Genomic DNA, 26,588 nt, shown 5'->3' on the forward strand with positions numbered 1-26,588 from the left:
ACCATTCATTCGCGACCTAGGAGTTATTTCTGACACTCAGTTTAGTTTTCGAGCCCATTTTTGTTGCCAGCCAAGTCTGGTCTTCCCATCAGAACTCTCAATCTCATAAATTAAATCTGTACAACGCAGATTTCTTTGATTTGCACTCTGCGGTCTTCCTTAGGTTAATAATCTATTCTTACCACATTATGAATCGTTTAAAAAGTAAGTAAAGCAAACCCTTCAAAAATACCTCGAAGTCGTGGATATTCTTTTTCTACACCAGCTTTTAGCAGGTACCATAGACTCATTTTCTACTCTTCTACAAAAGCTTCCCTTTTTATACAAATCCAAAGAACATCAGACAGGCCCCTTTTTTAGTCTTAATACATACATACCATACAAATTTTGGCCTTTTTGAACCTATTACAAAAATGCTGCTCTTACCACATACCACCTTTGACTTTCATATCAGTCCTTCCTCTCTTAGAAACAATCACAAAAACCCGTCTTTTTTAAAGTTTTTTGTTCGTTAAAAACTAATGTGTGAGCCTTCGGGACAAAGCCTAAGCATAAAATAAAACAAAAAATGGATTTAAGTCCGTTTTTGTTAATAGCTTGCATTAAGCGTAAATGAATCACTAAACACACAACGAGCGGTTTCTTAATATACTTCTAGTAATTTGTTTTTTTTTTTTTTTTAATTTAATAATAAAGCATATTTGGACGCTTCTATTTTAAAACGAACAATAAAACTTATCGATTTCATTCAAATTACATCAACTGTGGTTTTTTGAATTCGCTTCAATTTAAATATTTATTATTTCAATAAAGTGATCAATGTTTTGGGTCTTTTTTAATTCAAGTAGAACTCATTGAAAAGAGCGGATTTCTAATAAACTAAAATCTCTAATAAACAAGCCTCTCTATTTAAGAGGGTGTGCTCTGTATCTCTATACATAGGTATGTACGTCACAGCACCGCTTTATAAGTTGTGATAGCTTTTCAGTGGAGTTAAATTTTAGCTAATTTTCCGATAGCGATATTCCTACGTGTTCTGGTTCATAATGAAAATGGAGGCATTTTTTGTATTTTGTTTTGTTTTGTTTTATTTTATTTTGTTTATGTTGACTTAAGATAGAGTTGAACTGAATAAAGGGGTGAGAATTGCACGTACGTTTTAGAGTGATAAGTAGGTAGCAGGTTTACGTGTTGAACAAAATGTTTTGATGATAATGAACTTTTTGAAGGCCAATGAAGAGTTAGGAAAGAATGCGGTGAGGAAAAATTATTTATTATTATTAATGGATTTATTGGCTTGTTGTTTCATTTATGTGGTTAGTGTACGTTGTTCAAGAAATTACGAAGAAGAAAACGACGACGTAGTAAATTTGATTATCTAAATAGAATTTTGTTTTTAATTAAGTTTCAAGTTAGATTCAAATGTTTAGTCACCGATCATTGACCTCATACATTAGTTTAGATTTTGAATTATGCGCCATAACACAACGGCGAGCAGCGGCATCATCGGCCGGATTCAATAATTAAGAAGAAAATCACCTTGAAAATTCTTTTCGCTCGGGGAATGTTTTAAATTTTTTGAGAATATGTATAGGCAAATAAATAAGCTAATAGGTAGTAGACACATTGTTTGTTTAAGTTTACAAAAAAAAAAAGAGGCTGGGATGCGACCCACACTGATAACTTCACATCCCGTCTGTCGATTTGTCTTGTTTAAAAGTTTGTAGGTTTTCGTGTTGGGTTAAAATGTTGTTAGTTGAATTATTCTTAAAAATTTAAATTGCCAACATTATTTTTCATATCAAGAAACAGTTTAGTTTGAAAATCTAGTTTTGTTAAATAGATTTTTAGTCGACAACAAATTTTTACCAATTTTAGTAGCCTTTTTTAAATTTTTATATATTGGATGAATGAAATCAATTAAGAGAAAAAAACGGACTGATGGATTAAAAAAATAACTACTGAATATCGAAAACAATATTTTCTGTGAAATACAAAAAAGTTTTTTAGACAATGTTTTTAATTTTGTATTGTTTTTTTTTTTTTTTTTTAGGTTTTTATTTTTTTTTAAACTGTCGATTAGATTTTTCTCAAATTTGTCCGAATGGTAACAATAATATTTTTTAAAAGATAAAACTAGTTTAAAGCCAATATCTCAAAGTGTCGCAAATCAATTTTTAAAAACTTTTATTAATTGTTTTTGTTTAGGTTTTTTTTTTTAAAGTGTCAATTCGGTTTTTCTCCAAATTTTTCCGAATGTTTAAAACAATATATAAGTTTAAATTAGATCGAAGCCATAATCTCAAATTTTTGAAAAGATATTTGAGTCGAAAATCAATTCTTACCAACTTTGAGTAATTTTTTTTAGGTTTTTAGTTTTTTTGAAACTGTCAATTCGATTGTTCTCCAAAAATATATTGTTTGGTTAAGGTTACAACATATAATACAAAATTTAATTCAAGTCTCTAGCGTTATTGGTTCGTGAGATATTTAGGGTTAACCAAAATGTCCACCTTTTTTAACTTCCCATAGGAAGTTATTGTAATGGGTCCGATTTGTCAAATTGAAAATTTTGACATTTCTCGACGTTTCAAGGTTAATAGAGTCGAAATAAAAGATTTTTAAAAAGATGTCTGTGCGTGCGTGTGTACGTACGTTCGTACGTCCGTACGTCCATACGTTCGCGACGGTTTTTTCGTTGTCCATAGCTCAAGAACCAGAAGAGATATCGACTCCAAATAAATTTTGTTATATAGATAATAAGGCAGAAAGATGCACAAAGGGCTCTCAAGAAAATTGCGTGGGTGGTTTTTTTACCATAGCAGTTTAAAAAAAGGTGAAAATTTTGGTTAACCCTAAATATCTTACGAACCAAAAGCGTTAGAGACTTGAATTAAATTTTATATAATAAACTGTAACGTGATCTCAAAGAAGTATATGTTTTGAAAAAAAACATTTAACGGTTTTTTTTATAAATCCAAAAAACTGAAAAAAAAATTTGTCGCCTCCAAAATTTAACGACTAAAATATAATTTAATCTCCAAAACAATTTTGAGCAACGGAGAACAATGTTTTTGAAATCTGATAAAATTTTGAGAAAAATCGAAAAACATTACTCAAAGTTATTAAAAATTGAATGTCGATTCAAATATCTTTTCAAAAACTTGAAATTTAGGCTTAAAACTTATTTTATCTTGTAAAAAATATTGTTTTTAACATTCGATAAAATTTTGAAAAAAAATGGAATTGACAGTTTTTTTACAAAAAATAAAAACCTAAAAAAAAAACTAAAAGTTGGTAAAAATTCATTTTCGACTCAAATATCTTTTCAAAACTTTGAAATATTGGCTTCAAACTAATTTTTTCTGATAAGAAATATTGTTTTCAACATTCGGTAAAATTTTGAGAAAAATCGAATTGACAGTTTATTTACAAAAAATAAAAACCTAAAAAAAATTATAAAAGTTGGTAAAAATTGATTTTCGACTCAAATATCTTTTCAAAAATTGTAGATATTGTCTTTTTTCTACATTTATCTTTCAAAAAATATTGTTGTTAACATTCAGTAAAATTTTGAAAAAAATCGAATTGATAGTTTTTGTACAAAAAATTAAAAACATAAAAAAATTTAACAAAAGTTGGTAAAAATTGATTTTTGACTCAAATATCTTTTCAAAAAGTTTAGATATTGGTTTCAAACTTATTTATTTTACAGAAAATATTGTTTTCAATATTCAATGATTTTTATATAAAAATCCAACAGTCCGTTTTTTCATAAAAAATAAAATCTACAAAAAATAGTACGCAAATTTGGTAAAATTGATACTAGTACATATAGACAAACTTTTAAGCAAGACAAATCGACAGACGGGATGGGAAGTTATCAGTGTGGGTCGCATCCCAGCCTCTTTTTTAAACTGCTATGGTAAAGACTACTGACATTTTTCTTAACTCCCAATCATTTCCACACGACGTATTCGTTTTGACAGAAACGTGGCTTAATTCAAGCTTTTCCGACACAGAACTTTTTAGTCAAGAGTTCGAAGTTTACAGAAACGATCGCCATGTTAATAATGCAAAGGATTTAGGTGTTCTCATAGCGGTAAAAAATACATATTTCTCTTCTTCGGTATCTTTTCCATTTGTATTATCAATTGAACTGGTATGTGTAAAGATAATGGCACAGACTAAGACTTTTTTCATTTTGAACGTTTACATTCCTCCAAAAAGTTTGGAGTCTGTTTATAACGATCTCTCCTTGGCATTAGACTATCTTATAAATTTGTCCAGCTCTGACACGAATATCTTACTTCTAGGTGATTTTAATTTACCACACATTGACTGGATTCCATCCGAAGATGAACCCTGCCTTGAAGCCTCTCCTTCTTCTTCACAAATGGAACTATCTCTTCTCGATAAAGTCCTTCTTACTGACTTACAGCAAATAAGCTGTATTAAAAACGCAAAAAATCGAATTCTCGATTTAGTCTTTTCTTCTGACGCTATTAGTACTCTTGTTCTAGAATCTAGATCAGGAATTACTAATATTGACAAATATCACCGCCTTTGGACATTTTTTTTAACTTAAGTAATCACCTTACTAATCACAGTAATTCTTTTGATTGCTTATATAATTTTGATTTCAAAAGAGCCAATTTCCTGCAGTTGTCTGAAGATTTAACCATTTCTGGAATTGCTGATACACTAGCATTTTCTAACATTGACGAAGCAGTTTCAACTTTTTATAGGATCCTTAATTGTTGTTTTGAAAAAAAATTTGTACCGATAAAGAAATCAAGAAATACAAACTTTAGCCATCCTTGGTACACGAAAGAATTGCGTTTACTGCGTAACAAAAGAAATAAGGCATGGAAAACGTATCTCAAAACTCTGTCTCCAGTCAACTTCTCTTCTTATGTTGAACTCTTTAACCAATTTAAATCTCTTTTTAAATTGTTATATACTTGTTATGTAACTGATATGGGCACCTCTTTGAAAGAGAATCCTAAAAAATTTTGGAATTTTGTAAACTCAAAGAAAAAATCAAATGGCTTTCCAGTTAACTTCACTTACAAGAACCTTTCGTTAGATAACACTTTTGATATCTGTAACGCTTTCGCAACGAATTTCCGTGAGTCATTTGTTAATAGCCCTCAAGAAGTTGATGAAGTATATTTTCATAATCTTCACATTTTTTTGCAAACTAGCTGTAGTCGCATACCTGTGCTACAGAGTACGGTCCTTGATCATTTATCTGCGTTGAATGATGACTGCTCAGCCTGTAGCAATGCTTTAGTTGAACCCCTTACGTTTTTATTCAAACTTTCTCTAAAAACAGGCAAATTTCCCAGTATATGGAAGAAGTCATTTCTAACACCATTTTCAAGAAAGGTAACAAGTCGGATATAAGCAACTATAGGCCCATTGCAAAGCTTTCTTGCATTCCTAAAGTATTTGAACATGGTGTTTGTGAAAGCGTAGCATATTTTAGAAAAAATATCATTTGCGAACAGCAACATGGTTTTGTGAAAAAAAGATCAACCGTTACTAAACCATTTTTCATTCTGAACCTTTTGTTGCTCAATCTGGTGTTCCCCAGGGAAGCCATCTTGGGCCTTTTCTGTTCATCCTGTCTATTAACGATGTATCGTCATGTCTACGCTCAAGTGAACTTCTCTTTTTTGCTGACGATATGAAGATTTTCAAAATAATAAAGTCCAACCATGATCGTATTCTTTTACAAGCCGACATCGATAGTTTCACATTTTGGTGTGGGAAAAATAGCCTTTTACCAACCCTTTAAAATGTCAGACTATACCTTTCACTAAAAAACTAATCAGTAACGTATTTGACTACTGTATATCACAACAAAAACTCTGTCGTGTCCCCACATTTAAAGATTTAGGTGTACATTTCTGTTCCAACTTAGAGTTTACACATCACATTAATTTTATTGTTAATAAGGCAAAGTCTATTCTTGGTTTTATAAAACACTGGGCAAAGGAGTTCAATGATCCCTATGTTACCCTTTTGTATAATTACCATGTTCGTCCTCATCTTGAATATGCTTCGCAGGTATGGACTCCCTATTACGAAATTCATAGAAAACGTATTGAATCAATTCAACATAATTTCATTCGCTTTGCCCTAAAAGGTCTTCCTTGGGAAGATCCCTATGATCTGCCTCCCTATGAACATCGTATTCTACTTCTTCAAATGCAATCTCTCCATCAAAGGCGTGTTAATAATGACTTACTATTTTTTCATCAACTCTTTAATGGTGAAATTGATGCACCTTATTTGCTTTCTTGTGTACATTTGAATTACCGGGACGAAACTCATCACCTGCGAACATTTGATTTTATACATATTGACTTCCATAGAACTAACTATAGGAAGAATGAAGCTTTAAGTCGAATGATCATTTTATATAACTTAAACTGTTCATCGATAGATTTAAATTTAAATAAGGTGGGATTAAAATCATTATTTAGATCCAGTGCTCCACTATCGTAATTTTTTGTTCTGTAATAGTTAAATGCTAATTTTGTTTTGTATTTTGTGCGTGTTAGGCTATATTTGTATTATTTTTTACTAACAACTAACACATGCACTTATGATGAGCCTCTGATCGTAGTTTGACGCTTGCTATAAGCTTACTACTTTCTGAAATTCTGAAGTGAAAAAAAAAATACCACCCTCGCAATTTTCTTGAGAGCCCTTTCTGAATCTTCCTGCATTATTATCTATATAACAAAATGTATTTGAAGGCGATATCTCTTCTGGTTCTTGAGCTATAAACTTATCAAAAATATCATTGTTTTTACATTTGACTTTTTGGCTTTTAAATTTTTTTACAGATTATTTTCTAAACTTTTAATTATAGAAAATATTTTTAAATAGACTTTATTGATACATTGGCACGTTCGTACATATTATTAAATGTGCCCTATTTAAGATCTAAGATACAATAGTTAAGATGGTTTTCGCTGCATTTCATGCCGAAATGTTAGAAACGGTGTTGAAACGTAGCTTTTTTCAAAAATAATATATTCTCATTTCTATAAATGCTACAACACATAGTTGCAAAAAGTCAAAAAAGAGAGATAGATTGCTAGATAATTTTGATCTTTTTTCCTAGGAAAATTAAACAAAATTTAATATGAAGAATTTTCCAGATATTGACGTATTTTCTTCCGACGCAATCACCGGGAGTCCACTATTACTATCATTTTCAGTTGACTGACGTGTTGATTGCAGTTGATGTTAGAAGACAAATTCTTAAAAATAACTGTTTTGAATGAATCTTTTAATATTTAATATTTTTATTGAAAGGAAGTCAACAAAACTTAAAAATTTAAAAAAGAAATATATTTATTTCTTGAATTAAAACAAGATTAGATTAGATTAGATTAGATTTATTCATTCATAATAATATTTACAAAAAAAAAAAAAAACAATTTAAATTTAAATTTCAATCTTTAGTGGCATGGGCGGCAGGGCCGTCAGCCAGATGATAGTCTTAATTAATAAAATTTCCAATTTTTGCTGTTTTATGGAGCTTCATATACAATGTTATATTAAAAGTCTTCTGTTATTATCTGTCTTCTATAGTTAAGTGCTATTTTTAAATATTGAGATAGTTTTTTCCAATCTGTTCCATTTAGAATTTCAATGAGTTTCGCTTGTTCCATATAACTTTTCTGCCATATTTGTCGCCGAATTTCTGCTAGAATCGGGCACCTTGCGATGAAATGCAGTACGTTTTCTCTTTCGTTGGTGTTGCATAAGGAACAGCTTAGTAATAGGTCATTGCGATGTGGAATGAAATTGAGAGGTAAAAGTTCACCTCTAGCCCTCAAAATCAATGATATTATTTCAAGTTAAGGGTGTCCTTGAAGTAATTGGATTCTCCTAAATTGTGCTGAAGTAGGGGGTAGAATTCCCTATGTAGTGAACTAGTGGAGTGGAGCTTTTTGAGTAGACTGTTAAGATATGGCTTCCATTCTTGTAAATTATCTAAAGTTAGGTTGAAAGAGAGTTCACAAGAGTCGGCTAAATTTTTCCATTCCTGAAACCATGAGCCTTGCGACTTTATAATCGAAACAGCAATCTTTCTTGCAATTTTATCCACGTGGCTATACATTAACTTGGTAATGTAGTTGAAGTGCAGTTTAAGCGATGAGAGATGTAAGGGTGATAAAACGGTTTCAATGAGAAGCATGTAGTTAGATGTTGTGTCGGGTAGTCGGAACTGCCTCTTTAGAAAGAACCTCAGGAGTTTTTCAGTGGTTTCAGACTGATTCCAGCCCCATGATTCCGCAGCATACAGCATTATTGATTCGGACGTTGCGAGAAAAACTTTGTATTTGCACTAAATGCTAGGTCCTTGTTACCATACACATTTTTCCACACGGTCCCAATCGCATTTTTGGATGAAGAAAGTTTTTTTTAATAGGTGTTTTTCTAGGTTTAATTTCCTCGTCACAGTGTAACCCAAGTATTGGTATTCCCTCACAGTTTCAACTTGGTCCGCTCCACAATACCATTACTCGTTTGCAGCCAATCGCCCTGATCCTCTCCGAAACACCATTGTTTTTGATTTGTTGATCATTAACTGAAGAGATTCAGGCGATTCGGCTAACATGACAAGATCGTCTGCGTACATCAGAACTTTAATCCGGAACTCATCAATTTTTATGCCACACGACATGTCTTTTATTAGATCTTCGATATAAAGGCAGAAAGCTGAAGGGCTGAGATTGCAACCTTGTTTCAATCCTACTAAGGCAAGAAACCAATCAGATAGATGTTGGCCATCTCATACTGAATTAAAATAATAGGTGTTAAGGTTTAGGTATAAAATGTCTCTAAATATTTAAAATAAAAAATAAAGTAAAACAAAAATGGGAAGAAACTATGGTGTGGCACTTACAAAATACACGTGGCAGAATCCATTCTGCCTTCAGTTCTTGGAAGATTCAATACTTTCATATTAAATTAATAGATTTGTTTTTCTATTAGAGCCATTAGTTTGACGAAAATATCACTTTTGATGTTTTTAGGATATATTCTTGAAATGCATCCAAATCAAATTCTCATCAAAAAGTTGATTTGCTAGATAATCAATTTTGAAAGAAAAAACACTCAAAACACTATTATGTTCGTCAAAAAAATAAGATGGAACTGGAGACAAGTTTCAGGAATTTATAGGTAACTTCAGTTTGTTGTAATGGAATAAAAATGCTTCTTTTTTCTCAGAACATAATATTAAATTGACGATCTCTTATTCAAGGTTTTTTTCTACAAATCTGAATATTTGCTTCTTCTTACCGTTTTAAAATTATTTGAAGCATTCCTTAGGTTTTTTAACTTCCCATAGGAAGTTATTGTAATGGGTCCGATTTGTCAAATTGAAAATTTTGACATTTCTCGACGTTTCAAGGTCCCTAGAGTCCAAATAAAAGATTTTTAGAAAGATGTCTATGCGTGCGTGTGTACGTACGTTCGTACGTCCGTACGTTCGAGACGTTTTTTTCGCCAGAAGAGATTTCAACTTCAAATAAATTTTGTTATACAGATAATAAGGCAGAAAGATGCAGAAAGGCTCTAAAAAAAATTGCGTGGGTGGTTTTTTTACCATAGCAGTTTGAAAAAAGGTGAACATTTTGGTTAACCCTAAATATCTTACGAACCAAAAACGCTAGAGACTTGAATTAAATTTACTACTTAAATATCATTTTATCTCCAAAACAATTTTATGCAACGAAGAATAATGTTTTTGAAATCTGATAAAATTTAGAGAAAATTCGAATTGACAGTTTTTTTTTTATAAAAAATAAAAATCTAAAAAAACATTACTCAAAGTTGGTAAAAATTGAATATCGATTCAAATATCTTTTCGAAAGCTTGAAATTTGGGCTTCAAAATAATTTTATCTTATAAGAAATATTGTTTTCAACATTCTGAAAAAATGTTGAAAAAAATCGAAATTTTCAAAACAAATTAACAAAAGTTGGTAAAAATTTATTTTCGACTCAAATATCTTTTCAAAAATTTAAAGTATTAGCTTCGAACTAATTTTATCTTATAAAAAATATTGTTTTCAACATTCGAAAAAAATTTGAAAAAAATCAAATTGACAGTTTTTTTACAAAATATAATACTCTAAAAAAAAACAGTACTAAAACTTGGTAAAAATTTACTTTCAACTCAAATAGCTTTTCAAAAATTAAAAATATTGACTTCAAACTTATTTTATTTCACAGAAAATATTGTTTTCGATATTCAGTAATAAAAGTCGAAAAGTCCTCCTTTTTGTAGAAATAAATAAAATCGCCAAAAAATACTACGCACATTTGGTAAAAATTGATGTTCGGTTCTTGATATCTCTCAAATTGATTTCATTCATACAATTTGTAAAAATTTAAGAAATGCTACTAAAATTGGTAAAAATTTGTTTTTTGACTAAAAATCTATTTAACAAAACTAGATTTTCAAACTAAACTGTTTCTTTATATATTTTTGTTGGTAATTTTAAAATGTTTAAGAAAAATTCAACTGACAACTATTTTAACCCAATACGAAAGCCTACAAACTTTTAAGCAAGACAAATCGACAGACGGGATGGGAAGTTATCAGTGTGGGTCGCATCCCAGCCTCTTTTTTTAAATAATTTTGTATACTGATTTGTGGTTGAGGTCGTTGAACTTATTCTACCAAGCAACACAATTTTCTTTTCATCTTTCTACAAATCATTAATCCCACAAACATTTTCAAAATATTAAAAGTTACACTTCAGTGGTATTTTTTTTTGAACGCAACTGTATCTGTATTACATCAATCAATTCACTCAGTTCATTACAATTTACAAGGGAGGAATAGGTACACTCTTTCTTAATACATCATTTCGACTTTTTGAAAAAATTATGCGTTGCGTGTCTCATATAAAAAAACACAAATTATGTATAAAACGTGCGCACTGTAGTAAAACAAAATTACACATCCTCAAGGTCACCACCACTCGTCGTCGAGTTTCCTTGAAAAAAAAGAAGCTGGCCAAAGAACCGAGTTGCCATCCACCGACCGCCAGCTTGTTGTAATTGCTCGCCCTCGCCGCGCGCTGTTTGTCAACGATGTCTGTCATCACCTAACTGTAACTGTAGGCTCTGGCTGGCAGAGAGCTGAAGCCGAGTGTCTCTGTTTTTGATGTATGACTGCGGCTGGCCAAACATACGGATGTGAGACTCATTTTAGTGCTACGTGCTCGTTCGCATGGTACCGATGGAAGCTCCACTGCTCCAAACCGTGTGTATGTATTTATTGTTTAGTCGCTTCTGCTTGGTTTGTTGTCGTTCTCGTTCTCGTTACTCTAATCTCTTTTTCCTCATACTTCGTCTGATGTAGTCATAGTTCCCATTCCGACCGCTGAACAAATAATTGTTTCACTCTCTTTAATATTGTGGCTTGAAATCAAACATCTCAGGAATATAGTTATACCTTACCTCTGATATCGAAACCGACAGCAAAACCCCAGCTGATTTCGATTCGTTGAGACTTGAGAATTGAGATTGAGAGTTCCGTTCTGTTAAGTGTATTCCTTCTCTCAGTTTATAATATTATCCACATGTTTTTGAAATACGACTCTATTTTGAATTGTGCGACGTTAGCGAAAGGGTGCATTGTTCTGGCATCAAAATATAAACAAAGCCAAAACAAATATCACTGCCCACGGTACATTTTATTGGATTCCAGTGTGTGTGCTTGTTTTTCATTTTATATTATTTTTGAAAACAGTGTTTGAAGAATTGATAGAAACGTGTTAAAAACAATCTTAAGTTATTGACCTATTTCAAGGGCTTTTAATTATAATATATGTACATATCTAAATTCTCTTAAGTCAAGTGAATTGTTAAAAAAGAAAAAAACATAACAAAATGATAGCTTCGGAGCATAGACCTTTTTTTAAATATCCAGCTGATCCTAAAAACGCTTCACAATTCTTCAAAACCGAACAAAGGTAAAAAGAAATTTGAATACAGGTCGACAGTTTGATAATAATTTCTTTAATAGCATTTCAAAAAATGTTTAATATTAATCTAGCCATGGAGAGTTTAATGCAAAAATACATTTTAGTTTAAAATAACTTACAAAAATTAATTTATTTCCATCAGGGCAACAAAACCATAGATGTTGGGGGAATGTTAAAGATTGGTCTTAGATTTGATTTATAAAAAGTGATAAAAGATAAGTGTCTTTAGTTTGGTGAGAAATTGGATAATCGGCAAATATGTCCCAAACTGATAGGATCTCTTGACAATATTCGCATTGTTCTGGGAGGTCGTTAGTAAAACATAGTGATGACTGTTTTTCCTACTCTAATACGGAATAAAGTTATGCATTCTTTTCCGGTTAGAGTTTTGTTGTAAGGATTTCGGAGATGATTTAAGTGATGTTTTCGAAGAACGTTTGTTTCGAGCTCTTTATTTTTATTTTTATCAAAAACTTTTCGAATGATTTGAACTATATTTGACAGTTCTTTCGCCCCGTTTCCTTTAATTCCAACATGACCTTAAACTGTCGGTATGGAACAATGCTTTTTAAGTCCAGGCCTGTGTTGTAGAAAGAGCTTTTATCAATGCTGTGACCTCGGCTGGGTAACTACCTGCAGAATATGGAAAATGCCTTAAAAAGGATGGTTTCTTCGTTGTTTGCTTTCTGTTCGATGACTGCGAAGGTAGAACTATTATTCCTATAGAATCCGTCTGTGTATAAAGTTAACTATTATGTCATTTCTTCCAAAATTGACCGTACACTCATATGAAAATAAGTAATTATTTACTTTTAATATTCAAGATGGGAAGATGTTGGCAAATTTTTTTTTTTTTCCTTTGATTTCTTTTTTTGTTAGAAAATTTAAACTAACTTATTTGAGTCTGGCGGAATGCAAATTGTTTAGGAAAAGCAAAATGCGCAGTTCTAAATAGAGAACTTGCATGTCACTGTTAAACATGAAGGAAGTAACTTCGTTTTATTGAGTTCTTCACCTCCTCTGTACATGCCCTGATCTAACTCAAAACCACAAGACTTACCTAGGAAAATTCTTCTATAACGATCTTAACGATCTCAATCATATTAAAATAATCAGTCTATTACGTTTCGTAAAGGACTCAAACTGGTTTTATGGAGCTTAGAAAAATGCCTCAAAATTCATGTGGTATAAAAATTGAAACACAAATTCCCAAAAAAAGATTCCAAATGGTAAAACAGTTTTTTTTTAGTGAACGCTAAGAAAACTTAAGTTGATTTGGCAATTACACAAATAAATGTTCTGTTTGTGAACTTAACTTTGATTTGAAACATTACAAAGCAACATCATTTAATCAACTTAAAACAGCCTGTTCCTAAAAAAAATCCTTACCCTCTTACTATTGTCCAATTGTACTTACATACGTCCCTTCTTTCCAAAATCATAAAAACGCTGATCAATTATCAGCTTCGGTTAATCTCGCTGAACAGTGAAACACATTTGTACATCGTTTTGGATAAAGTAAGATAATTGCACTTGGAATTGATATTTCAAATCATTTGAAAGAGTTTGGCACCAAGGTCTCTTATCGAAAATGCGTTCTTTTGATATTGATCAATCTCTTCTTCGTTGGGTTAGTAATTATCTTTCAGACCTTTCAATTCAAGTAGTATTGAACATTCTTAAATTTGATATCCTCAAGATAAACGCTGGTGTACCCCAAAGCTCCGTTTTTTCTCCTACTCTCTTCCTTATTTGTATGAATTATATTTTGTCTGAAACTTCTAACCCACTTAATTGTTTCGCTAATTACAATACCATCAGCTTTTCATATTTGTTTTTAGATTCACATCCTTGTTCTTTAAATTCTGATCTTAACAGCATTGTCCGTCCAATAAGTAATCAAAAACCGTGTAGAATTCAATGCTTTGAAAACTCAATGCTATCGCAAAAGCTTAAACCTCCCCCAATGCCAATATCCATAGGTAGTACTTTCAACGAGGAGACTAAATAGCTTTCAGTTCTAGGTATGTGCATCACAAATCACTTGTTGTAGAGTGATCAAATATTCGACATCGTTTAGGTTTCCAAAAATGCTGCTAAGTGTTTAGGTTTTCTCCGACTGTTTTCGTCCCATATTCCCATATCTGGGTAGGTTCTTCAATAACCCACTTGAGTCTCTTGGGCAGAATTCAGAAGAGAGCTCTAAAGATGGGAGGTGAACGTTGCATTACTGAAACGTTCGTATCTCTTGAGTACTGTCGCGGTCGTAAGTTTCCATGTCGGTTATTATTTAATCGCTGCTTTCATAAACAATGCTCTAGTTTAATAGCTAGTTGCATTCCTCTTCTCAAACAATTCAACCGTAATATCCGTCCTTGTGATTGTCACTAAAGTAACAAGTTGAAGTTAAAAAAGCTAAACAAAATTAAAAAATAAATAAAGTTGCTTGCCGAATTAGAAAATTAGTTAGCATCCCTACCTTTATCTCTGTTCAAATATATGCCTAACATTTAATTTGTAGACTAATGTTAACATATTAACATCTCACAGTCTTTAAACGACTGCAATTTTTCCTTTCATTTTAAATAAAACAGCGGGATAAGTGATTTATTAGACAATTTTTTTAAACCACTGTTTTTTAAAAAATCACAGAACTACAAATTAAACAACTCCCTATGAGCATATCAATTTCAATTGCACTAACTTACTAATTAAACTATAAATCCTACAAAAAAACTATTATTCATAATTAGGTCTTTATACTTAAGCTTACCTACAATTGGAATCGTGACTAAACAAAATAAATTATTTAACTCTAACTGAAATACAGTAAAGTATTAAAAAAAAATACTTATTTTTTTGCAGTGAACGGAACGAAGAACTATGCCGGAATATAATCAATGATATGAATACATACGGACTATCGGTTGTTGATGATTTCCTTGGAAGGGAAAAAGGTTTAAGAATACTAAACGAAGTCCATGGCATGTACGATGCTGGAGTTTTCAAGGTGAGTTTTATTATATTTTGTTTGAGTCGTCGGACTAGGATTACATATTACTTTGATTTTATGCAGGATGGTCAACTAGTGTCATCGAACCAGATGGCTGGACAAGATTTACGAACAATAAGAGGTGATAAAATAACATGGGTAACAGGTGTTGAACCGCACTCTGTGAATGTTGGATATCTCATTAATCAAGTAAGTCACCAATTAAGTTTAAAATTCTTACCGTTTCAAAACATTTGCATCGTTAAAAAATAAGTTAAAAGTATATAAAATGCAACACCTATTGTAAATACAAATAATGTTTAATTCTTTATCTTATAACAAAACAAAAAAAAAAACAAACTGTAATCACTATGTGAGAAAAATAGCTTAGTGCGTTATCGGCACGTACACCATATTTGTTTTTAATTCATACAACTCTAACTCATACAAAAATTCTCTGTTATTGATCATAAAAAGATTTACATTTGTGATATCATTCCCTCACTTCGTATGGTATGAGTGAAGTTTCAGTATGTTGTATAATCACCTCCCAACATGCATTTGTACATATGTATGTACATTAACAAGTTTTAAAAGCAGTTGAAGTTGTCATTAAATAAGGAATTTAATCAACCGAATTGTTAATATCCATACAATTAATGATTCATACCTGATTGAATTTTTATTTTTGTAATCTAGTAAAGTACTTGTAAACAAAGATATTTCACAGAAAATCACCCATGTTTACGATGTCCCACTAATCATCATTTAAACAACAACACAAAATAGATAGCAGAAAGTTAAGTACTAAAAAAAAATTAAATGATGATGAGTTTTTAAAACTGAATGAAAAAATATTACCATAATAGCTTCTTCTTAGAATAAATAGATAAAAAGTAACTTGTGACTTTTTGTTAGATATTTTGCTTTGGAAATTATTATTCTTAGAAAAAGACTTGTATTTGTATTTGTATTGGTATTTATTTATTATCGTTAAGCATTTTAAAACATAGAGTCTTATTTTCAATACTTATTATGTTCAGATTTAAATTTAATCAAATTAAAAGAGGAATCAAATAAGTATGCTTAATTTACAATTTGCTGGAAGTTAAGAGAAAAGTTGTTTTTAGATAAATGGTCATGATGAAAAATTAAATAACATACATTTTTAAATTCTAAGACAAAGTGATTTTTATTTTGGAAACATTTTTAGCATTTGTATAAGTTCTTTAAAGAGTTCTCAAAACGAGTGATGCTGTGTATCCCTCTCAGGTTAGCAGGCAAGGAGTTCCATAGGGCAACAGCGTGTACAAACAACTGTTGTTTTGAATTTCTGTTTCATGTTGAAAACACTACTTGCTTGCATCGAAACATGATCGAACCGTCCCAAGTCATAAATAAAGCGAACAACATTATTAAACGCGACTTGAAGTTTTCGTTTATTAGTGCTGTCAAGGGCACAGAAAATGGGACTGCCATAGAAAAGTATTGGTAGGACAAAAGGTTTTGCTATAGTCATTTTTGTTGAAACTGGAAGACAACTGGGAGATATGTATAAAACCCGCAAAGCAGCATATATTCGACCAACGGCACAAGTCAAGTGATCGTCCTATGTAAGTTTCTGGTTAAAAACAATCCCAAGATTCTTAACTGTTCTAACGTAGCTTAACGTTTTCCCCTCAAGTTCAATACTAGGGAAATAAGAAGTATCTATTGCAGTGTTACTGATGACGATTGCCTGACATTTCTTAGGGTTAAGTTTAAGATGATTCTCCATGGACCACTGGTTTATACGCATCAAATCTTCGTTTATTCTGGCAGTTGCGTCTTCAACCATGCCGATTTTGTAGCTCAAATGAATTTGGACGTCGTCAGCATATATATGAATTTTGCAATGCCTGAGTACAGATTTAAGGTCATTATTGAAAAGTGTGAATAAGAGTGGTCCCAAAATCGATCCCTGGGGCACACCATTAGGGGTAGGGAGGAAATCCGACAGCCTAGAGTTAGCAAAAACAACTTGAGTTCAATGGCTTAGATACTGTGCTATGAGGGTTAAGGCTGAGTTTTTAAAGAAGAAGAAAGAATTCAGTTTTTTTAGAAGAATTGTATGTGAAACAGTGTCGAACGCCTTAGAGAAATCAAGGAGAACCAGAGTTGTGACTTTATTATTATAGATTTGTTGTCGTATGTCGTCGCTTATCTTAAGAAGCGCAGTCGTACAGCTGTGTTTCGGTCTAAAGCCAGATTGCGTCGGTGTAATTAAATTCCCTGTTTCCAAGAATGCTGTTATCTGCTGACTAACGATCTTTTCGACTTTTATGTTATTTATTTTAATTAAAATTCAGTAAAATTAGTAAAATACGTTTACGCCGGAGTGCACCATAGCTTAGTCGTCGCTTTTAATAATAAAATCAGAGTATATGCGATACATAGCTTCATATTTTAAATTTAGATTACCATATCAAATCAGTGAGCTGTAGTTAAAATTTAAATGTTTTTAATTTCGGGTTTTCCCAGGGATTTATTAAAAAAAAAATTATTTAACATAAAGTTTATAAAGTTTTTTTTTTATGAAGAGGCTTAAAATACATAGACATAGATACATAGTGTTGAAAATTGTTAATTGATTATAGTTCATTGAGCGGAATCATGTTTCGTAAAATGCAAATACTTAATATATTTGTTATATGTTGATACATACACACTTTTAAATATAAATATAAATATACTTAAATCATAACATTTTTTTAAATTCCAGATTGACGCTCTCATTACCCGCGCCAACGCAATGCAAAATAATGGAAAATTAGGAAATTACACAATAAGAGAAAGAACCAAGGTAAAATAAAATACGGAATAAAAATATGTTCACCTCAATTTTAGTCATTTGATAAAAAGTTTCAGAACCTCAAAAAAAAATGTTTAACGAGGTTACAAATACCTAGACTGTATAAATGTGTTACTTACTTACTTACATTACTTAAATTTTATTCGTAAGAGGCTGTCAATTTGGTTCCACCATCACTAAATTTGCCCAGTTCTTTCTCGTATCCTTGAAGCCCCATACAACGGAAAGTATGGTTTTTGATTTTGATTTTCAACTTCCAGTCATCGCAATATTTCTGAATCTTGTCTGGAAGTCATGCTGCAAAAGTACCGTTATAAAGGCATTTATATCGTCGGCGTACGTAATTACGTGTGTTAGACTACCAGATCAGATCGCTGGTATAAATGCTGAACAAAATCGGAGAGTTGGCCGCTCCCCGTTGAAGACTTTTTTTATTATGAAAGATTATGATAGAAGATACATTGCCACTTTTGACAACAAATTGCGTACCATTAAACATGTTTTTATACCAAGGCCCTTTAACTATTCGCTATCGAATTATTTTTCCAAGTCACTAGACAAGCACCCGTCCATTGCCTTTTAGTTTTGTTCCACTGGATATCAAAAACAAGCTTAGACGCGACATGAATAGTGTTATGTTCCGAACTGATGATTTTGTTGTCCTCAGCCCACTTGGACAGATCTCTATTTATAACTTTCTCGAATACCTTACTGATACTCGGGAAAAAAGCTTATCGGCCGAAGATTATCCAGATTGGAGTTGAGCTTTTCCTTGTTAGGGAGAGGTTGCACAACAACTATCTTCCAACTCACCAAATAATATGCATTATTCAGCGCGTTGTTCAACAGAGTAGCGTAAATGTCCATACCTTCTTGAGGTAAATGTCGTAGTACAATGTTCTATATGATATCGACACCTCCTGACGTTTTTGTCTTTAGTGAATCAAAGATGAGCTAAAGGTCACCCTCGTAACCAACAGTGAATTTGTTCTGTTTCACTCGGCGATGATGGCATTTTCCAAGTTATTGTCCTAGAGCCTGGTAAAACCTAGGTCCTCCTCGCTAGCCGTTATAGTTATAGCGTTATGTCGTTATGCGATTAAAAGTGGTGCAGCAGGGCTCTGTTCTCCAGGTTGTGGTCAATATGCATCTGAATTAGTCTAGTTAGTACTTGTTCCTTTTTTTCCTTTTAGTTGGATATCTTTCGACAGAATGGATTAAGTCTTGTTTTTCCGCTAAATTGAAAATACTACAATTCAATGATTGGGTCCGTGTGACATAAAATTCAAATTTAGTATTTTCTTCCGAAGCAATCACATTTTTCTTGATCGAGTCGCCCAATTAGTTTCTATCTTCGATATTATGGTTCAGCCTACTATATGTTGTCCCGAATAAGGATCCGAAAGCTTCAGCTAACTGTTCTTCACTATATTTTTCGGCTATCTTTAAAATAAAATCGTACAAAAGAGTTTCGTTGTTAGATATATTTTTATCGTTGAAATTAAAAATTACAGACGTATGTAATCATTCTTTTAGTGTGTTAAAGTTTCGCAACCGTGTGAGACCTTACATTCCTATAATTGGGCGCCATACAAGAGAATAATCTCTGTGAATGCTTGACATACCTTGTGTTTACTTCTTTAACTATATTTATACATTTTCCAATATTTATAGCAGTTTTAACATTTTGCAATTTAAATTTTAATTGATTAAAAAAAACTACTTTTCGACTGCTGTATCTCAAAAACTTTATCTGATAAATTGATTTTTAATTCGAATTTGAACTAAAGCCATCCAGAACCTTATAAAAAATATTATTTGATTACCAGCTACATAACCTTTTTGACCAGTGTAATTTACACTCCAATTCATATTTTATGTTTTAATTCGCTAAAACAATAAAAGTGGGTAGATACCACACCTCCACATATATTTTTGTATTAAAGCTCTACGTTTTATTCTGAACTAAAATTGTTCATTCTGCGCAATGCCCCACACAAAAAAGTCCAGCGGTGTCAAATTGCATGATCTTTGTGGCCTGTTGATGTCACCACGACATGAATAAACGCGGCCAGGAAATGTCTTTTGCAATAAAGGTATATCCGCTCGAGCTGTGTGGCACCGTCTTGTTAAAGTCACATATTCTCCAAGTCTTCAATAGCAGCCAAAAAAAAATCATCATGTGACCATAACTATCCGAATTGACGGTGACAGTCGTTTCATCGTCGTTTTCAAAGAAGTATGGTCCAATCACACCTCCGGACCAAAGAGCGCACCAAACAGTGACTTTTTGTGGATGTAAAGGCCCCTCTTTAAATACTTGAAAACTCAAGAACCCAAAATACGTTACCGTCTGGACGTAAATACAAAAGAATTGGTTGAACAACTTCGTTTGACAGATGTAAATTTAAAAATAGAATAGTTAGGTAAAATTTTTAAAGTTAATAATGTTGGTTATTTACATAAGCCTCGCCCAAGGCTATCCATGTGTCTATTTTTGACCGTTTTGTACTTATTTGAAATAGATCGCCACTCAATCTTTTATTGGGTCATCCTGCTGGTCTCCATTTCGTTGTAATTTTTTCCATCATTGGTCCTGAAATCTAGATTCATGACGTGCCTAGCTCTATTTCAACCTTTATGACGTCAATAATTCCGGTTCTATTGCGAATATCTTGATTTCGTACCCTTTGACTTGGTCGTATATGCAGAATTTTCCTTGATACTTTGGTCTGACAAATTCTTATCTGGTCATGTCGTTTTGCACTCAAAGTTATTGGTCGGGTTTGTAGTATCTATCTACATAAACATTATGTTCCAATTAAGGCAACTTTAATGGAAAGTTGACTCGAAAGTTATTCAAGAAAAATCTCCCTCACTATCAAGTCAAGTTAACTTTTGTAAAAATGACAGTTGACCATGTTTTTTCATTCAACTGAAAGCTGAACTTATTTCTCTACGATGTATTAATGTTCTCCATTACTCCACGATGTATTTATTTTCTCCAAATTTGGAAATTAAATAAGTAATATTTCTTTAATAAACGGTGATTTTTTAAGAGCTTGAGAACTTTAAAAAAAAAACGCATAAAATTTGCAAAATCTCATCGATTCTTTATTTGAAACGTTAGATTGGTCCATGACATTTACTTTTTGAAGATAATTTCATTTAAATGTTGACCGCGGCTGCGTCTTAGGTGGTCCATTCGGAAAGTCCAATTTTGGGTAAATTTTTCGAGCATTTCGGCCGGAATAGCCCGAATTTCTTCGGAAATGTTGTCTTCCAAAGCTGGAATAGTTGCTGGCTTATTTGTGTAGACTTTAGGCTTGACGTAGCCTCACAAAAAATAGTCTAAAGGCGTCAAATCGCATGATCTTGGTGGCCAACTTACCGGTCCATTCCTTGAGATGAATTGTTCTCCGAAGTTTTCCCTCAAAAAGGCCATAGAATCGCGAGCTGTGTGGCATGTAGCGCCATCTTGTTGAAACCACATGCCAACCAAGTTCAGTTCTTCCATTTTTGGCAACAAAAAGTTTGTTAGCATTGAACGATAGCGATCGCCATTCACCGTAACGTTGCGTCCAACAGCATCTTTGAAAAAATACGGTCCAATGATTCCACCAGCGTACAAACCACACCAAACAGTGCATTTTTCGGGATGCATGGGCAGTTCTTGAACAGCTTCTGGTTGCTCTTCACTCCAAATGCGGCAATTTTGCTTATTTACGTAGCCATTCAACCAGAAATGAGCCTCATCGCTGAACAAAATTTGTCGATAAAAAAGCGGATTTTCTGCCAACCCATTTACTGAAAATTCGACGTTGTGGCAGATCGTTCGGCTTCAGTTCTTGTACGAGCTGTATTTTATACGGTTTTACACCAAGATCTTTGCGTAAAATCTTCCATGTGGTCGAATAACACAAACCCAATTGCTGCGAACGGCGACGAATCGACATTTCACGGTCTTCTGCAACACTCTCAGAAACAGACGCAATATTCTCTTCTGTACGCACTGTACGCATTCGTGTGGTTGGTTTAATGTCCAATAAAGTAAACTGAGTGCGAAACTTGGTCACAATCGCATTAATTGTTTGCTCACTTGGTCGATTATGTAGACCATAAATCGGACGTAAAGCGCGAAACACATTTCGAACCGAACACTGATTTTGGTAATAAAATTCAATGATTTGCAAGCGTTGCTCGTTAGTAAGTCTATTCATGATGAAATGTCAAAGCATACTAAGCACCTTTCTCTTTGACACCATGTCTGAAATCCCGCGTGATCTGTCAAATACTAATGCATGAAAATCCTAACCTCAAAAAAATCACCCTTTACAAATCGTGATGGACTTGTAGCTTTCCTGAGGATGTTCTATAGACAATAATGTTTTTTATAGTTTTTGTACGATAAACTGAAAGTAGAGAATTGTGAAGTATACATAGTTCTGAATTTGAAATTAATCGCACTTGTAAAACTAACTAGTTGCCTTGGTCAAAATGTACGCTCAAAGAATGAAGTTGACTGAAAATGAAGTCCCTTATGTTATCTGAACCTGTCCATTGTTTGTAGTCCATAAGTAAGGATCTGTAGAATGGCAGAATCGAAGATATTTTTCATGGTGCCTACGCTTTGGCCCAATTGTAAAATATGTTGTAAGACTCAAGGATTGTTTCCAGCTATTCCTGATGCGTCTGTTAATTTCTTCATTTCTTGGTCCTAAAATGATTTTTGCTGTCTCAAATACATGTAATCTAATAGGTATTCAATTTTTTCTTCGTCCAACGTTATGTCGTCTTTTGTGTAACTTGTCATAACTTTAGTTTTTCATTTTTCGATTTTAAGTACATAATTTTTCGATTTCAGAAGTCCTTTATCTCAGGTTCATTCACCAAAGGTGTGAACATATTTCTTAATATATCTACACATATAGTACTCAGAAATTAACAATTATATTTTTTGTCATTCCAGGCAATGGTAGCATGTTATCCCGGGTATGGTTCACATTACGTGATGCATGTTGACAATCCTAATAAAGACGGAAGAGTGATAACCGCAATATACTATCTCAACATAAATTGGGACACGATGCGAAGTGGTGGTGTTCTAAGGTATGTTCTCTTAAAAAATTAATAAAACTCAGATTGATTTAATTGTTTTTGGTTCTCTTTATTTTCTTCAGAATATTTCCCGAACAAGGTGGTGGATCAATAGCAGAAATTGAACCAAAATTTGATAGATTAATATTTTTCTGGTCAGACAAACGGAACCCACATGAAGTACAACCCGCACATAGAACACGCTATGCCATAACCGTATGGTATTTCGATGCCGAGGAGCGTGAGACGGCTCTCAATCGTTGTAAACAATATAAAAATAAAACAATTAACAGCAACTCAACAACAAAAAGTAAAACAACAACAAACTCAACGACAAATTCAAGTCCAAGTGATATTTGTACGTAACAAAGAATTTCAAAATGCCATCGTACCTAGACACTCAAACGTATAAATAATAATAATAATTTAATAATTAATATATCTCTTATTTTATATACGAAAATATATACAAATATTTTTATTATTTAGGTTAATTATTATTTAAAACAAAAACAAGAATCAATTTAGTACATAGATAGGATTACATAGTATTATATATTAAAATTATGATACGTCTCTTATTTGAATGAGAGCACTTGTTGAAGTAGTCAAAGCAAACTGAATTCAATTTGGCAATAGGTCACTGAAATAAAAAAACACGAGCATGTTTAGTATATATAGTATATTATATATCTTTAAACTAAAAAATCATTATTGTTTATTGTGTGTTTGATCAGTTTGAACTACATTACCACACACAAATATTTTCAACCTTTTGTTTATTGTTACTGCTGTTGAAAATTGAATGAATGGAAAATTGTTCTTACAAATTTATGATTTATTTGTTTTTTCTTTTGTTGCTTCTGCCGCTAGCAGATTAATTAGAATATTTTCTTATATGTTTCGGTAAAAATAAATGCTTATCAATCTACCTATTATTTTGTAGCTACTAATTTAAGCATTTGTATTATATTGTATTATTAAAAAAAAATAACAATCTTAACAATAAAAAAAAAATCTAACTAATAATTTATTATTAAAACTAATGTGTTTTATATTTAATATGTATGTATGGCTCCGGCTCGATGTTAAACTTTTAGGACCCTGGACCAATGAAGCTCAATAGGGTTAATAGGGAGAGGTGTATTGAGTTATTGTCGAAAGGTTTAATGAGATGATAATGGGCAGGTTCAGACAACATAAGGGTCAACTTCATTCTTTGAACGTATATTTTGACCAAAGCAACTTTCAAGTTTTTCAAGTGTTATGAATTTCAAATTCAGAACTTTACTTCACAAACCTCTAATTTAAGTTCAAACAAAGTACAAAAACTACAGAAAAACTTGTCTACAAAACACTCTTTAGGTAAGCTACAAGTCCATCACGATTTTTATTTTGAATTGTTACAAAAAATTACTTATTTCTTTTCCAAAATGACAACGATCATCTTAACAGAAAGCATTAAATGAAGTTGTGCAGAAAAAAATGAATAATAGAGTAATAAAGTCCAGATTTCAGTTGAATTTAAAAACATTATCAACTGTCATGTTGACAGAAGTAAACCTGAATTGATAGTCAAGGGTGAATATTATAAATAAATATGTTTAAGCGTATTAAGATTGAATTCTTTGTGTTATAAATTTCAAAAAACAGACTAGAATGTAAATTTTAAGCTTTCTTTATGGTGAAGTCTAGCTATTATGTAGTAAGGCGAAACTTTCTTCGATACCGAAATTAATTAATCTAAAACTAACCAAACGCTACAACCAAAATATAAGAGGGCTTCGCAGCAAAACAAGTAAGATTTTTACAATTCTTAAGCTTTTCCATACGGTCTTTTTGCTTAAAACATAGTTAAACGCCACTATCTTAGACATGGAACTTTTTGATTGAGAGTTCTTAATTTTCAGGAAAGATCGTCACTTGGATAAAGCATCATTGAGTTTGTCTCAACAGATGCTTCTATTACTAGACCATATTTTCTCCACGGACTTACAGCAAGATCGCTGTATACAAGATTCTTGACTTGGACGGTCATTTACTAAAAAATAGTAATTTGCATGATTGTTCATATTTTATTGACATTCGGGAAGCCAATTTTCAGCAATTTTACAAACTAGCTCTATTTTGAGCTTAAAAATTACTTTTTAAAGTTTCGAAATAAATTAAACTTTTAGCAAATATTCGATTAAAAAAAAATGAAAGACGTGGTTAAGTTGCGGTTACTTGGTAGAATGAACGTTTTATTTCGGTATTGTTTCAGTTTCGTTTTCTTCTTTTTCTTTTCAATTTAAATTTTATTATTAATATGGCCGATAAGGTGGGCTATTTGAATTTTATTCCATTTAATAATAATTCACAATAGGGTATTTTAATTCAAATTTTAATTAAATTTATTTTATAATTCATTTTAATGCATTGACGAAACACCGGCCGCGTTGAAAGCCTGCAGGTCTTCAAAATTCTTCTTCTGGGAGTAGGGCCAGTTTAACGATTGGACGTCCGAGTATTCCGTTTCGTGTCTTGATATCAGCGACACTGACCTTTCCGTCCTGCCCTTCGACGACCGCCACGACTCTGCCCATTGTTGTGGAGGAGTGTGGTCCTCGTGAATGAGAACGAGTTTTCCCACGATGAGATTGGGTTGCTCGTTGATTCACTTGGACCGAACCTGAAGGCCAAGCAGATACGCTTTTGACCACTTCTGCCAGAACTGCTGCTTGAGCCAGCATAGAAGTTGCCATCTTCTCAAGCAAGCCATCTGCTGTTCCGGGACATTCTCTGGGGGAAGTGACCGCAATGGACTGCCTAATAATAAGTGCGCTGGCGTTAGTGCTTCTCCATCGTTGGGGTCCGCGCTTAATGGAGCGATTGGCCTTGAATTGAGGATTGCCTCGAGCTCGATCAGCACGGTAAGCAGCTCTTCTGCTGTTAGGAGTGCGTTTCCCACGGTACGATGCAACAGTGTTTTCGCCGCTTTCACTGCCGCCTCCCACATACCTCCGAAGTGGGGGGCCCTTGGAGGTATCAAGGCGAAACTGAACCCTTCTTCCGCTGCGTACTGGTGAATGGCTTGCTTCCCTCGCTCGAACTCTTCTCCAACCTCTTTCAGGATCCTCTGGGCTCCCACGAAGTTCGTCCTGTTGTCGCAGGGAATCGTCTTCGGAATTCCTCGGCGACCAATAAACCTTTTGAGGGCAAGAATAAAACATTCGGAAGAAAGATTAGTAGCTAATTCAAAAAGTACAGCTTTGGAGGTGAAACAAACAAAAACAACTATGTACGTTTTATACGGTGGCCGACCACGAATTTTTAAAGAGGTATATACAGGGCCACAAAAATCTACGCCACATCTGCTACTTCTCGCATTGCGAATATACTGATTTTAAACGACATTGACGTTGCAGTCTCATACTTTTATAGTGTAATGCATACAAAATATCGTCCTCTTAAAATATCCAAATCTTACAGTTTTTATCATCCATGGTATACGAAAGGGCTTAAAACGATTCGCAACATAAAATAAATAATAATAAAAAAAACTTAGTTGGCACTGCAGAAATTTGTAGCGCGTTTGCTAACAAATTTTAGAAATCTTTCATTCACACTCCTGTAAA

The 26,588-nt window shown here is 32.7% G+C and overlaps 1 protein-coding gene across 1 annotated transcript in view; it reads left to right on the forward strand.

The window, feature by feature from the left end:
• LOC129938704 (prolyl hydroxylase EGLN2) overlaps positions 1-24,013 on the forward strand; it is a 42,343-nt gene extending 18,330 nt beyond the window's left edge. The window contains exons 2-6 of the mRNA XM_056046400.1: positions 14,897-15,041; positions 15,108-15,233; positions 17,785-17,865; positions 22,844-22,983; positions 23,055-24,013. Coding sequence (XP_055902375.1) covers positions 14,897-15,041; positions 15,108-15,233; positions 17,785-17,865; positions 22,844-22,983; positions 23,055-23,337 — 775 coding nt within the window. The 3' untranslated portion in view covers positions 23,338-24,013. The remainder of the gene's footprint in view (positions 1-14,896; positions 15,042-15,107; positions 15,234-17,784; positions 17,866-22,843; positions 22,984-23,054) is intronic.
• The last annotated feature ends 2,575 nt before the right edge of the window (positions 24,014-26,588 follow it).

The sequence above is a fragment of the Eupeodes corollae genome, chromosome 1, assembly GCF_945859685.1.
Source record: "Eupeodes corollae chromosome 1, idEupCoro1.1, whole genome shotgun sequence".
Lineage (NCBI taxonomy): Eukaryota > Metazoa > Arthropoda > Insecta > Diptera > Syrphidae > Eupeodes > Eupeodes corollae.